General features: G+C 40.6%; 1 protein-coding gene across 1 annotated transcript; it reads left to right on the top strand.

Annotated features, from left to right (window-relative positions):
- The first annotated feature begins 2,291 nt into the window (after positions 1-2,291).
- On the top strand, positions 2,292-15,579 carry LOC146516236 (multidrug and toxin extrusion protein 1-like). Its single transcript, XM_085163374.1, has 16 exons — positions 2,292-2,738; positions 3,075-3,176; positions 3,265-3,333; positions 3,556-3,704; positions 5,160-5,202; positions 5,999-6,043; positions 6,138-6,235; positions 6,851-6,948; positions 8,536-8,717; positions 8,800-8,908; positions 10,575-10,650; positions 12,235-12,304; positions 12,398-12,530; positions 13,481-13,575; positions 13,653-13,716; positions 13,790-15,579. The coding sequence occupies exons 1-16, from the start codon at positions 2,556-2,558 to the stop codon at positions 14,032-14,034; spliced, it is 1,761 nt and encodes a 586-aa protein (XP_085019500.1). The 5' UTR covers positions 2,292-2,555; the 3' UTR covers positions 14,035-15,579.
- Positions 15,580-15,898: the final 319 nt, after the last annotated feature.

Genomic DNA, 15,898 nt, shown 5'->3' with positions numbered 1-15,898 from the left:
ATTACCATGGTAACACTTACCCTCAGACTGACTCAGTTTCCCATCAATGACCTGACCCTGCTCCCTGATGCTCACCTGTTCATCTCCACTTCTCCAGAATCAAATGTAAAAGTTTTGGTTTTATATTTTTATGCTGGTGATTCTACTGAATTTAAATGTTCAGGTAACTGAAACCCTCTGAGGAAGTTGCTGTGTAAAAGTGTTGTCCTGATTCATAATAATGTAACAATAAAGAGTCTGCAAAGCATTGAAGCAGTCACTTGATAATTTATGAATCACTGTCTTCTGGTCATACTGGGCAGCTTTAAGTGTGAATGTGTGTATTTACAGTGGGGCAAAAAAGTATTTAGTCAGCCACCGATTGTGCAAGTTCCCCACTTAAATGATGACAGAGGTCAGTAATTTGCACCAGAGGTACACTTCAACTGTGAGAGACAGAATGTGAAAAAAAAAATCCATGAATTCACATGGTAGGATTTGTAAAGAATTTATTCGTAAATCAGGGTGGAAAATAAGTATTTGGTCAATAACAAAAATACAACTCAATACTTTGTAACATAACCTTTGTTGGCAATAACAGAGGTCAAACGTTTACTATAGGTCTTTACCAGGTTTGCACACACAGTAGCTGGTATTTGGCCATTCCTCCATGCAGATCTTCTCAAGAGCAGTGATGTTTTGGGGCTGTCGCCGAGCAACACAGACTTTCAACTCCCGCCACAGATTTTCTATGGGGTTGAGGTCTGGAGACTGGCTAGGCCACTCCAGGACTTTCAAATGCTTCTTACGGAGCCACTCCTTTGTTGCCCGGGCGGTGTGTTTGGATCATTGTCATGTTGGAAGACCCAGCCTTGTTTCATCTTCAAAGTTCTCACTGATGGAAGGAGGTTTGGCTCAAAATCTCACGATACTTGGCCCCATTCATTCTGTCCTTAACACGGATCAGTCGTCCTGTCCCCTTGGCAGAAAAACAGCCCCATAGCATGATGTTTCCACCCCATGCTTCACAGTAGGTATGGTGTTCTTGGGATGCAACTCAGTATTCTTCTTCCTCCAAACACGACGAGTTGAGTTTATACCAAAAAGTTCTACTTTGGTTTCATCTGACCACATGACATTCTCCCAATCCTCTGCTGTATCATCCATGTGCTCTCTGGCAAACTTCAGACGGGCCTGGACATGCACTGGCTTCAGCAGCGGAACACGTCTGGCACTGCGGGATTTGATTCCCTGCCGTTGTAGTGTGTTACTGATGGTGACCTTTGTTACTTTGGTCCCAGCTCTCTGCAGGTCATTCACCAGGTCCCCCCGTGTGGTTCTGGGATCTTTGCTCACCGTTCTCATGATCATTTTGACCCCACGGGATGAGATCTTGCGTGGAGCCCCAGATCGAGGGAGATTATCAGTGGTCTTGTATGTCTTCCATTTTCTGATGATTGCTCCCACAGTTGATTTTTTCACACCAAGCTGCTTGCCTATTGTAGTTTCACTCTTCCCAGTCTGGTGCAGGTCTACAATTCTTTTCCTGGTGTCCTTCGAAAGCTCTTTGGTCTTGGCCATGGCGGAGTTTGGAGTCTGACTGGTTGAGGCTGTGGACAGGTGTCTTTTATACAGATGATGAGGTCAAACAGGTGCCATTCATACAGGTAACGAGTGGGGGACAGAAAAGCTTCTTACAGAAGACGTTACAGGTCTGTGAGAGCCAGGGATTTTCCTTGTTTGAGGTGACCAAATACTTATTTTCCACCCTGATTTACGAATAAATTCTTTACAAATCCTACCATGTGAATTCATGGATTTTCTTTTCACATTCTGTCTCTCACAGTTGAAGTGTACCTCTGGTGCAAATTACTGACCTCTGTCATCATTTTAAGTGGGGGAACTTGCACAATCGGTGGCTGACTAAATACTTTTTTGCCCCACTGTATGTATGATTAAACAGCTCCACTGTAAAATAAATACATAAATAAGAATCTTATTGAAGCAAACGTCAAAAAGTTGTGTCTTTGAAGTTACTCAGAGCTCACTGTAAGCCATCAGTCTCATCTCAGAGACAAGCACAGAACTCATCACTGAGCTACCCGTGGTAATGACTTTTGTTCCACTCAGCCTCGTCTTGGTTCAGTCGTTTTCAACTGTTTACTCATTTCTCATCCTTAGTTAAAGTCCGGGATGACAGTGTTTCTTTTCTCTGTTAAAAAGTAACTGCTATTGTTTGGACACCAGCTTTCTAGACTACACTGGCTCAGCTACAACATGTGTTTTTGATTCTTACTGACCTTGTCAAGACTATCACCAGCATCTTTTAACTGTCATGTTAATGATCAACTGTAAATGAATGCTTTATTTGTACAAGTGTATTGAGTATTTTGCAATAGCAGAAATCACACCTAAACAGAGACAAGAGTTGGTTGGCTGTAAGGTGAGGAGGACAGAATGTGTCTGGCCCCTCCTTAGACTCCTGCGCTGGTTATCAAACCAACAACATTTTCTTCTGCCTGAGTGACAGAAATCACCCAGAGCTGTTTGTGAAGAGGATCTGTATTTGTTCAATCATGGACTCTTCTGGGGAAGAAACGGGAAAATGCACCGAGGCAGTGAAAGAGGATTTAAAGGAAAGTGCAGCGGCTGCTTGCGCACAGAGCTCCCGAGGCTGTTGCCAGAAATGTGTCCCTCGGTTTATTCCGTCAGTTTACCGCAATGAGCTTGTGCAACTTTCCAAACTGGCGGCACCAGTGGTAAGACTGTGTGTAAATTTGAAGCTCATTTGAAGTTTGTCACACTCTCTGTCTGTTGTTACTGACAGGAAGAACGGATTTACTACAGAAGATGCACCATGTGTCAATAAACTGAAATTTGATTTAAACGTGGGACCTGGACCCTGGTTTACTGTCTTATTAATTAATACATTAAATGTTATTTATGTTTTTTTATGTTATCTATTTTAGATATTTTGGTAAAGATGTTTAACATCTTTAAGTTACTAAATGTTTTAATCATATTCATTACTTATTTATGTTTCCTTTAAATGTATTTCTAAATACAACACAGAGTCAGTATCTCCTCTTCTTCAGGTCATTTCCCAGTTGATGATTTTCATGATCGGTTTTGTCAGCACGGTGTTCTGTGGTCACCTGGGGAAAACTGAACTTGCAGCTGTAGCATTATCAGTTGCGGTGAGCAGACATTTCAGTGCCTTTGTTGTTGAACCGTAAATATGCATCATTTTTACCCCAGTTTATGCATGTTGTGTTTTGTTTGCAGGTAGTTAGCATCACTGGTCTTTGCATTGGCAGCGGTTTGTCGTTAACTTGTGATACCCTCATATCTCAGGTAGGGTCCTCACCGGAGCTTTCACTTTATTTGTGTAACCAAGACAAACACAAGCAGCACAGCTGGGTTCCCAGGTTCTCCTGGAATCGCCTTTTAAACATCTCAACACTGAGCTTTTGTGCGGAGTTATTTTTCTTTGATCAGTCATACCCTTGTTCTTTGGTGGGATTCTGCTTTTTCCAACTTTTCTCACCCGAGCGTCTGTCTACCTGTTTCACGCAGACGTATGGGAGCGGTAACTTGAAGCGTGTGGGTGTGATTCTCCAGAGGGGAGTTCTGATTCTGCTGCTGGCCTGTTTCCCTTGTTGGGCCATCCTCATCAACACTGAGCCTCTACTACTTGCTGTCAAACAGAGTCCAGAGGTCGCCAGGTGAGCCGTTATTAACCAGCAAATGCAGACGCGTGGATGTTGTCACACTGCTGAGCATGTGTTTGTCTCACTCTTAAAGAAACGCAAGTTATGCAAAATGGCAAGCACTGTTAGTTAGTGCAAAATATACAGTGGTCCCTCGCTATAACGCGGTTCACCTTTTGCTGTTTCGCGGATTTTTTTTGTGCAATTTTGCATGTTTTTTTGTTTTTCTGTTTTTACAGTGCGTTGTGTCCATGATCGGCTGTCCATTGTCAACCAATCTCCTCCGTGCCGTGTCTCCTGTACAGTACAGAATGCATTCAGCTTGTCAAATTTACATAAATCTTCGATCACTAGCAGTGTGACTGTGAAGTGCTGTACTGTATGTTTGTAAGTTTTCTCCCCAACAAAAACAACAATGTCGACGAAACGTTTTGCACCGTCAAAGGCTCCTGCGGTAGCACCCAAGATACAGAGAAAGATGCAAACCATCTCACAAATGTTGGACCTCTAGACATGCTAAAGGAAGGTAGAAGTTACCGTATTTTTCGGACCATGAGGCACACTGGATTATAAGGTGCATTAGGCAAAACAAAACAGTCAGATAATTCAAACTTTACTCAACTCATTGTTCTTGCTTCCTCTATTTCCGTACCATTGATTCGTTAATGTTGAATTGTCTGGCAGCTGCTCTATTCCCATGTTCTGGACCTGAAAACAGGGTTTGATCTTTGGCTTCATTCTTTAATACTGGACTTATTTTTCTACGAAGGTTTGAACTTTGAGAGTGTTTAAACAGGAGAGAAAAGTGTGAAAATGTTCATGCCTGTCTGAGAAAAGTGTATAAAGTGTGTAGTGAGGGGTTTTACAGCCTAAAAACAACATATTTTTTAGAACGTAACTCGAGATAAACGAGGGATCACTGTAATGCAGTAATCGAAAAGCACATTATACCAAACCTCATAGTTTGACCACCTGTAGCAGCAGAAACCAGCTGTTAACTCAGCGGTGGAAATGCATGGAAATGTGTGCTGGTTCTTACTGCACACATTTCTGACCTGTGAGAAATAATTCAGTAGATCCTTGTACAGGTTTACAACCCAACAATACTTAAACTACGTGCTGTTTTGTTTGTTTGTCACATTGTTACTGCACCTCGACTTTTGGATAAAGCTGCCAAAAACCTTTAAAAAGATAATTAACATCCTGAGACCTGAGATGCATTTTCAGTTTGTCTAAACTATTTGGGATTAGTTGGACCCAATAAGTATAAAAAGGAAGCACCATCATTGGTGGGCTTATTTTACAGCATAACGCATTAAAGTCACCATTGTGTAACACAGCATGAAACAGTAATGAGCAGAATTAAGTAAAAGAACAAGCAAAATGGTATGTAACCTTAATTTATGTGCAGTCAAATGTCACCATCATCAGTTTCACAGGCTTACTTTGTCTTTTCATTTCCACATGAAGCCTCTCCCAGCTCTATGTGAAGATCTTCATGCCCGCTCTGCCGGTGAGTTTGATAGGATTTGATGCAGATTTGGAAGGTGTTCAATATTTAAACAAAAGGCAGGTTGATATCCAGAACTGAGGGTCTTAACAACAGATGTAGTGCTATTTAAGGTCCAGAGTTCATCGGTCACACTTGAGCCGTGGCTCAAGTTATCTACTAATCTCAAGTTTGGTAGTTTGATCCCGAGCTGCTCCAGTCTGCATGCCAAATGTCCTTCAGCAAAATACTAACCCAAAGTTACTCTCCAATGAATCCATTGGAGTGTGAATGTTAGATAAAAAGCACTTAGGCCTGCTTGCCTAACCCTAAATGTGATCTCCTCCCTTTTGCCCCCAGATCTATGGGCGTTGGTGCTGATGGGTGAATGAGACGTGTTGTAAAAAGCACTTTGAGTGCTCTGAGAGATTAGAAAAGCACTTTATAAGAATCAGTGCATTCACCATTTATCATGTTTGACTTGGTATTCGTTTCTAATGAGATTTAAGTTTACATTGTTCAACAATACTGCTCAATCTCTAACTTTGATGCCCCCCTCTCATTTATTCTTGGTTGAATTTTGAGGCATAAACTATCAGACAAAGTGGATGAAGGTTAATAAGTTGCAGTGGAGGTGTATAAATGTATAGAATCTGTGATACATTTTATTTCTTTGATTTATTATTAATTATTTGACATGTTCATTGTTTTCATTGAAAAGTGTTAGCGTGCTGATTAACCTAAGTTCTGATCATGTGCTCAAATTTGTTCTTCACTTCTGTCAACGAGTCTCTTATAATTTAATGTTTGCTTTTTTCAGGCTGCTTTCATGTACCAGCTGCAGAGGAGGTATCTTCAAAATCAGGTGCAGTGCTTTTGAAGCATGCATATGGCCCAACATTACATTAATTTAAAACATGAACATGAATGTTATGTGTATTTTGTGCTTTGGTGTACAGGGAATTATATGGCCTCAAGTTATAACTGGAGCAATCGGAAATGTCTTTAATGCAATAATCAACTACGTCCTCATCCATCAGCTGGATTTGGGTGTTGCGTAAGTTTTCCTCCATCATTCCTGTGACATCATTGGTTGAATGTAACTCTCAATTCAGTCAGTGAAAACTATATGTGTTTTAAATTCTTTATCTAAATTCATGATCCAGTGAATTTAGGTGAATTACCACAGGTTTTATGGTGTGTTGGTAAATTTGCAGACCCAAATGCAGGACACAAGGATCAAGTGTCCTGAAAGCTCCGTCTGCACATGATGGAAGGAAAGAAGGGTTAGGTGTAACAGGCATACACATTGACTAGTGGTTTCAGTTTAAAGTGCTTAATTTGAAGCAAACAACATCTATCTAATAAGAAATCAATACCAGGCTTCGGAAGACTATAAAACCCATAAGCACAAGGAAATACAAAGCAGCACTATTGGAAAAAAATATATAACATAATGTAGAACATGAATATAAATTGTTTCTCAAAAACCTAAAAGGAATAATGAACTGACAGCAAATTTGAAACCCATTCATCCTCTTTCGCTTGTCCTTTTACAGGGTTACGGGGGGCTGAAGCCTATCTTAGGGTGCTTGAATTGTCACCTGTAAATATGGAGCTTTAATTGTTCTTTTTTTCCCTTCTTTTAATCTCTAATGTTTTTATCTTCTAGTGGATCAGCAGCAGCCAATGCCATCTCCCAGTATTTGTTGGCATCAGTCTTATTCATTTACATGTACATGAGAGGTCTGCATAAGGCCACATGGGCAGGTCAGTCATTTTACTTCTACGGGGATCCTGAACTTGCTGAAATGTTTTGATTTTGCTGTGTCATTCTTATTTCCAATTCTGTCCAATAATTTCATCATGTTGCATCATTCAGCTTTGTGACCTTTCATACCTGAAGTTTTCCATTATAAATACTCCAGAGTTTAATGTTTGACAAAAATAGTCATACTCTATAACTGTGGCGTGCAGTGTGGAGGAGAGGTTATTCTTTAACTCTGCGGTTCCAATAAACTTCAAGACATCTCTGTAATAGTTAAAATGTGTGGGATTTAAATATTGTTTAATAATAATGTCTGATTTATGCAAATTCCTCATTAGTAATTGTTGATCCGAGGCCCATAATTAAATCATAATTTAAACCAATAGTTTGAAAGATGACATATAGAGTCACTCTGACCCACAGGTTATTATCGTTAACGAAAACTAACGAAATAACGAAAACTAGAAGTGAAAAAACATTTTCGTTAACGGAAATAAAAATAAAAACAAAAAAAGGAAAACTAACTAAAACTATAATGAGTGTTCACAAAACTAACTAAAATTAACTGAATTTATAGCAAAAATGTGTTTAGTTTTCATTGATGTGTGCGTGTCATACAATAGTCAAGGGTGAAAATGAAGTTTAGTTTCCAGATTTTTTTCTTGCTGTGTCTCATTATGCCAGCAGGTGGCAGCACGTTAGTCGAGTCGTCTGTGTCGCTGCTCCGTCCACGCGCAGAATCATGTCAGGAAAAGTCGGAAGAAAGCGCCAGAGTCCAATTTGGGATTACTTTGAATATGACTGTGTTTTGGATAAAGCAAGTGTCTTGTAGTGGAAACAGACAAATTATGAGGAACATTTCTAAAGGGAAAAAAATCCGACAAACCTTAAAGTGCACTTGAAAAGCTCACACAAGAAGGCTAACCTAGCTTACCTTGAGAAGGTAAGGGAGCACACTCAACCCTCATCCCCAGAAAACAGAAGCTAACCCCAGGCAAGGCAGCGTGATGCATCCCGAGACAACAGGACGGGGATATCTACACAACTGTGTGAGTCAATTGCCTTCAAAAAGTTTATCAATTCACTTGAACCAAAATTACGAACACCCGGTGCTGCGAGAGTTAATAGTCTCATTGGGGCCAAGATATACATTTTATAGTTGCCTGGTATCAATGGTTGTTCATCTGCCTTTATTTATTTATTTATTTAAAGAACCCATAGGTGGGAATGTGAGTTGTCTGTCTCTGCGTGTTAGCCCTGTGACAGACAGGCGACATGTCCAGGGTGCAGGGTATGGTAGCTGGAATAGCAACACACCCAAGGATAAGCAGAAGAGAATGACTGATATGATGAAACTGGGATTTTGTTACACTTAATTATTGCAAACACAACTAAAACTATAACTGAAACTAATCAAAACTAAACTGAAACTAAGGATTTTCAAAAAAAATTAAAACTAAACTAAACTAGCAAACAATTGGTAAAAACTAATTAAAACGATATAAAATTGAAAATCTGAAGTCAAAACTAAATAAAAATAAAAACTAATGAAAATTGCAAAACTATTAAAACCCTGCTCTGACCCACAGGTTGGTCCCTCGACTGTCTCCAGGAGTGGGGACCCTTTGTCAAGCTGGCTGTCCCCAGCATGCTCATGCTCTGTCTGGAGTGGTGGGTGGTTGAATTGGGAGGATTCCTGGGCGGTGTGATCAGTGAGGTCGAGTTGGGAGCTCACTCGATAGCCTACCAATTGGCTATTACAGCATACATGGTAACTCCAGTGAACCTTTTGACTTTTGCTTATATGTTGACCTGGCATTACATTATTAATTACACATGGATTATTCCCATAGCTTCCACTAGGAGTCTCTGGTGCTGCCAGTGTAAGGGTTGGGAATGCACTTGGTGCAGGAAACATCGAGCAGGCCAAGCTGTCGTGCAAAGTCCCCTTCATCTGTGCATGTAAGAACCAACACACTAAGTATTATTGTCTGTGTTAAATGAACAGAAAAAAGTAAAAATACTGCTAACTGAGCAGTAGCAGGATTAGTTTTATTTCATGCTGAGCTTCATGACATAAGAATATGAAGTAGAATACATTTCATAAAATATAAATGAACTATTCATCCATCCAGCCACCTTCCAACAGCGTATCCAATTAATGGTAGATTAATGGTGGACTCACGGTGCCAAGTCCATCACAGGGCCAACTCAGAGATAGACAACCATTCATATTCATGTATACAGTGACATTAGAGCCATTAACTAACCTAACATGCATTTCTTTGGTCTGGGAGGAAGCTCGAGTACCTCCACAACCCATACAGGGTCCATGGCTGTTCCGTCAACATAAGGGTTCACCACAGGGGGTAGCTTTGCATGATTGATCTGGCAGTTTTATGCCGGATACTCATCCTGACACAGTCTCAAAGGGGATTTGTCTCCAGTTGAAATTGAACCAGTGACCTTTTGCTTATAAACCAAATGTGTAAATCACCAAATTATGGACCAGTTTGTTTACCCGACCCTGGGCAAAATAGTATGTAGTTGATATGCATTAGAACACATGTTGAATAAACTGCGATAAATTTGTGGACTATGTATACTTCATGTAATTTTGAGCCTGCAGTTAAACTTGAACCCTTTAAATCCCAGCGTATCGTATTTGATACATTTTTTGTGATCATCAGCGTGTAGCGAATGTGATTCAAGTTAAAACTCATATATGCTGATTAAAATTTGATATATATTTTGTCTAAAGGTTCAACAAACAGTCCATTATCAAAAAATGAAAGATTTCTGGCAGTTATATCATGGTTTAGGTTCTAAAGTGTTAACATAAATTCAACTTGTGCCTTGTTTTTGAACTTGTTTTTGTCATGAACTGGCTGTGTGGAGGCAGATGAGGACCCAAACGCAAAACTCACGGAGACAGGAACTGAACTCAAAATCACTGCTTTATTGCAGGCCTTACAAAGAAACAGAACTAAACTGGGAATGCTAACAGAAGACCGAGGGAACACAGAAAGACACACGGGTTCGGGGAGGAGACATTGACGACGCGACACTGAACTGAGGGAGACATGCACATAAATACACAGAGGGTTAACGAGGGAAGTGGGAGCACACAGGGAACACAGCTGACATAGATAATCGTAACGAGACAGGGCAGGAGTGAACACAACATGACGCATACTGACGACAGACTGTCAAAGTAAAACAGGAAGTACACAGAGGTTCAGACAGGAGGAGAGAGAGCACAGACATAACTGGCTGGGGAAAACATTAAATGAAACACGAGGGGAAACGAGGGCTCACAGATACACAGAGGGGCACACAGGGGGTAATCAAATAAGGAACATCTTTAACAGAACCTAGGAACCACGGCATAAGGAACAAAATACAAAAATACAAGAAAACTAAGAATGCTGACCATGACCATGACAATTTTTGTTGTTAAACGTGAATGCTGTACAATCGTTCCACTTTGGAAAAAGAAGAATAATGAAATTACAGTACATTTTTCACCACAACTGTATATAAACTGTAAAGTTGGTCACCTTTTGTGTTCCTTGTTTTTCTGTTTTTCCTGTGCTTTTAATATTTAAATGTTTTTTTCTCATTGCAGTCATAATTGCATGCTTTGTTAGTATTATTTTTGGCGTCTCAAAGGATGTCATCGGATACATTTTCACATCAGAGCCGTAAGTATCTTTGACCTTTAACCTTGATTCCAGGAAGAGTTCCTCTCTTATTTATTGCTTCTTCAATTACATGTATTATTCAAGATAATCATTTACACCTTTGTCCCAGAAACATGTTGCCCTTGTTATCCAGTTTCAGTTAACTAAAACAAGCCTATGTGAGTGCTATAATCAAATAAATGCATTGTCCATGTGTCCCATTGTATTAAAGTCTGTGAAGGTTCTCAGTCATCCAGGTCATCGTAGTCAAAGGAGCTTGCAAAGAAAAGCGTCTGGACTTCTTTAAGTTACTTGAAGATGTTTCACCTCTCATCCGAGAAGCTTCTTCAGTTCTAAGGTCAAATGGTGGAGAGTCCCAGATATAAACCTAGTGGGAGTGTCCCCCCACCGAGGGACAAAAGGACCCCCTGATGATCCTCTAATCGCCTGAGCTAAGGTGTGGAACTGGGTGTGGGTCCCAATCAGCCAGAGTTTCGGGTGAGTTCATTGTGAAACCTGGCCCCACCTTATCATGCGAATTCCTGAGGTCAGATGGCCCAGGGTGTGAGTGGGCGTTAAGGTGTCTGGGGAGGGAACTCAAAACTGGATTATAGATGGCAGACAGTTGGTGTCGTAAACCACCGCCTCTGTTCAAAGATGGTCGCTCACAGTGGACATAGATGGCTTCTTTCACTCCTCTTTCGAACCATCTGTCCTCTCTGTCCAAAATGTGAACATTGGCATCCTCGAAAGAGTGTCCTTTGTCCTTTAGATGCAGATGGACAGCTGAGTCTTGTCCAGTGGAGGTGGCTCTTCTGTGTTGTGCCATGCGCTTGTGAAGTGGCTGTTTGGTCTCTCCAATGTAGAGGTCTGGGCATTCCTCGCTGCACTGTACAGCATACACCACATTGTTAAGTCTGTGTTTTGGCATTTTGTCTTTTGGGTGAACCAGTTTTTGTCTGAGTGTGTTGCTGGGTCTGAAGTACACCGGGATGTCATGCTTGGAGAAAACCCTCCTGAGTTTCTCTGATACACCGGCTACATAGGGGATGACAATGTTGTTGCGTCTGTCCTTCTTATCCTCCCTCGCTGGTGTCTGATCTTCTTTTCTGTGCCTCTTTGCTGACTTTAAGAACGCCCATTTAGGATAGCCGCACGTTTTGAGTGCTTCCTTTACATGTGTGTGTTCCTTCTTTTTCCCTTCAGGCTTAGAGGGAACATGTTCTGCCCGGTGGTGTAGGGTCCTAATTACTCCAAGTTTGTGTTCCAGAGGGTGATGGGAGTCAAACAGGAGGTACTGGTCCGTGTGTGTGGGCTTCCGGTAAACTTTGATGTTGAGGTTTTGTCCCTCTGTGGGGGGATACTCCCACTAGGTTTATATCTGGGACTCTCCACCATTTGACCTTAGAACTGAAGAAGCTTCTCGGATGAGAGGTGAAACGTCTTCAAGTAACTTAAAGAAGTCCAGACGCTTTTCTTTGCAAGCTCCTTTGACATTGTATTAAAGGTTTTGTTTTCATTAAGTTTCATATGTTTATGATGTTTGACAATATTTGTGAATGTACAGACAGATGTACTGAAGCTGAAACTGCACATTTCTTTTAGCGATATTTTGCAGAGGGTTTCTGACCTCATGTTGATATATAGTTTCTTGCATCTTGCTGATGCAATTGCGGTAAGAAATGATTTTACAGCAGTGATCGACATTTCAGGCTAATACTGTCAAATATAAAATGTGATTCAGAGAAATCTGTGTTTGTGTTTACAGAGTGTGGCTGGAGGAGTTGTCAGAGGTGTAGGAAAACAGTCGGTTGGTGCTCTGTGTAACCTGGTCGGGTACTACTTTTTTGGCTTACCCATTGGTGTGTCTCTGATGTTTGCAGCCAAAATGGGGATTGTAGGTGAGGACTGAGTGAGGGTGGCATTCCAAGCTCCTTTGTTTTCCTTCATAGCATTGGATTGATATCACTTATTCAAGACAAGAGAAAATAAGATATGTCGTACTTTATTTATCCCTAATTTTATATAATAACAATTAATCTTATTATATTCATTAAATAAAACCAGACATTTTGGTAGTTTTCTAGTCGAGTATGTTATAATAATGCCAGGGAGGAAAGACATCAGCAGTGACTTTGGGGAAGCATTTGTTGCTGTCCATCAAGGTCTGACAGAAGAAAGTCTCTTCTGTCCAAAAAGAACATAGCAGCATGGATTAGGTTTGCAATATTGCATCTGATGGAACAATGTTCTTTGGACAGGCAAGAAGAAAGTGGAGATGTTGGGCCATGCAAACTTCAATGCACACCACAATCACCATCCCAAGCAAAGCACTTCGCTTCTGCGTTTTCTGCTTAGTTTTTGCTAAAGACGTATCATAATATGCCATATGCTGCTATTCATCTAAAGTTGTATTTAAATAATGTTAGAACCTGATGAGGATCAGGCGATACTGGTTGTTAACAGTTGTAACTAAACATATGAATAGACTGAACATAAACTTAACAGAAACCAGACCCTAAAATGACTCCAACTGGGCATTTCGTGGGTCCAAATAAATGAAACAGGTGCAGCCTGAAGACAATGTGAGGAACAGAAAAATAAAAAATGTATGTGCATCGTAAAAGTAGAATGATTTTCACTAGGATGTCTTAGGCTTGTGTGAATTTAGAAGGGACACACACCACAGCAGGTTCAAGCCTGTTTATTCCAGCTGAATAACCAGTGTATGTTGTGTCTTTCAGGTTACAGGTGGATTGTGACAAATGCGTGCTGCGGTCAGAAATTAGCTGTACTCCCTGCTTGTCAAAAAAACTATTATTATCTTCTTCTTCTGTTTTTTCTGCTGTAGGATTTTGGACAGGCCTTGCGGTTTGCGTGTTACTGCAGGCGATCTTTTTCATCACGTTTTTGTGCAAACTCGATTGGAAGAAGGCTGCTGAAGAGGTGCACACCTGCATCTATTGACAGTTTATCACAGTTGCATTCATCAAAGCATGTCATTAACTGTTGTGTCTGATCAGGCCGAAGTGCGAGCAGGAGTCCGCGTCAAAGAAGAAAAAGACACGATCGAGATGGAAAATAGAGGTGAGTGGGCAAACTGGCTGAAACATTCCCGTTATTACAGTGTCTTATTCACGCTTCTCTTTCCAAACCCTAGACTCTAATCACATCCAGACCCCAATCAGTACTATTGAATCCAGTGGTGAGAGCGCCGGGGCGGACCACGTATACATGGAGATGCAAATACCAGAAGAGAGTAAAACCACCAACACCACTACAGTGGGAGATGTTCTGTCAGTGTCACAGCTGGTGCTACGGCGCGGCCTGGCGATACTCATCATGATCCTCATCCTCGCTGCTGGAGTCATTACCAACACCGTCCTCACCCCGCTGCTCAAATGATGCGAAGTGGACAGTCGGACAAAAAGCACAAAGTTTATCTAAGTAATAAAAATGCACCTTCTTTTGTGGGAGGGTTACCTACACTGTTGATTCAACAGAGGAACAGCTGTGTGCAGTCTGTGCCCCGTCTTACACTGTCCGGCCACAGATGAATTCAACAAGATGAAAAGGGCGGAATATGTAGTAAACAAAGGACAGCTTTATTAAGGGCTTTAATGAAAATGTGTGTAAAATGAGGCCACTGTTTGATAATGATAAGTTTGATGACAGTTGATCTTTGTGATTCATAGAACTTAATGTACATTTTATCAACAATCCTGTGTAAAGACAGTGAAAACAAGGAGACACAAAACAGAAGTATGAGAAAGCAGATGTCTTCAGGCACACTCTGTTCACTGGGACTAGACCTGCTGCTCTTGAAGCAAAAAGAAGGCACTGTGCATCTTTATACATTATAAAACTTTTTTCTCCTGAGTTTGAGAACAGAATATAACAGTAAAAAAACTTACGGTAAAATGCAAAGAAATCAAGGACAGAATCCCAGGCTACATTTGTGACTCATTGGTGGTTATTGTAAAGTGGAACTGGTTCCAGATTGGGCACTTGGTCTGTTTTGGTGGAAGGAATGTGATATTTAAGATGCCATATTTCAGCAGCTCAGGTTGGGTTACTGAAGACTTTACAGATTTGTTGATGCAAAGGTAACATTCTTTACCGTCTGTATTTTCAGAATAAAAATATGACTGCGGTGTCACATGATGCCACAACTCAGCGGCTCAGGTTGGTTTAAAGTTTTTCAAATTGATAGCTTCGGTGCAGCTACTAAAATTCTTGGATGAGTTCGAATTTCAGTGACTTTGATCTCAAGGTCAGACGTATCATTTTCTGAAAATCTCATGAATGCTGTAACTCAAGAACAGGCCGACGTAGGATTCTGAAATTGATAAAATCATGTATCTAGTAGGATTTTTTTGTGAACTGTGGGGTATTATTGTAGTAGTATTATGCATAAAAACTGATTTGTCTGCCTAAAAGCTAAATCAGAAGTACCAAAGAAGATTAAGGATTTAATTTAATTTTGCCCTGTCTGTCTAATTACGTTTGACAATCATTTACGGTAAATAAAACCATATCTGCATGTCTTCATACAATCACAATCAAATGGGTGTACAGGTGTTCCTAATAAACTGCTCCTCTAGTGTGTGACATTCACACAACAAGGGGTTATTACCATGGTAACACTTGCCCTCAGACTGACTCAGTTTCCCATCAATGACCCGACCCTGCTCCCTGATGCTCACCTGTTCATCTCCACTTCTCCAGAATCAAATGTAAAATTTTTGGTTTTATATTTTTATGCTGGTGATTCTACTGAATTTAAATGTTCAGGTAACTGAAACCCTCTGAGGATGTTGCTGTGTAAAAGTATTGTCCTGATTCATAATAATGTAACAATAAAGAGTCTGCAAAGCATTGAAGCAGTCACTTGATAATTTCTGAATCACTGTCTTCTGGTCATACTGGGCAGCTTTAAGTGTGGATGTGTGTATTTATGTATGATTAAACAGCTCCACTGTAAAATAAATAATAATAAGAAGAATCTTATTGAAGCAAACGTCAAAAAGTCGTGTCTTTGAAGTCACTCAGAGCTCACTGTAAGTCATCAGTCTCATCTCAGAGACAAGCACAGAGCTCCTCACTGAGCTACCCGTGGTAATGACTTCTGTCCCACTCAGCCCCGTCTTGGTTCAGTCGTTTTCAACTGTTTACTCATTTCTCATCCTTAGTTAAAGTCTGGGATGACAGTGTTTCTTTTCTCTGTTAAAAAGTAACTGCTATTGTTTGGACACCAGCTTCCTAGACT

Source organism: Neolamprologus multifasciatus, chromosome 6 (genome assembly GCF_963576455.1).
Source record: "Neolamprologus multifasciatus chromosome 6, fNeoMul1.2, whole genome shotgun sequence".
In the NCBI taxonomy this organism is placed as follows: Eukaryota; Metazoa; Chordata; class Actinopteri; order Cichliformes; family Cichlidae; genus Neolamprologus; species Neolamprologus multifasciatus.
This window is presented reverse-complemented; position numbering and strand designations above follow the sequence as displayed.

What these genes read in the sequence shown, in the direction of transcription:
- LOC146516236 (XM_085163374.1), top strand. Translation starts at nt 2,556, where the DNA reads ATGGACTCTTCTGGGGAAGAAACGGGAAAATGCACCGAGGCAGTGAAA. An exon ending in ATCTTGCTGATGCAATTGCG is followed by an intron (nt 12,305 to 12,397) that starts GTAAGAAATGAT and finishes TTGTGTTTACAG; the next exon opens with AGTGTGGCTGGAGGAGTTGT. An exon ending in GATCGAGATGGAAAATAGAG is followed by an intron (nt 13,717 to 13,789) that starts GTGAGTGGGCAA and finishes TCCAAACCCTAG; the next exon opens with ACTCTAATCACATCCAGACC.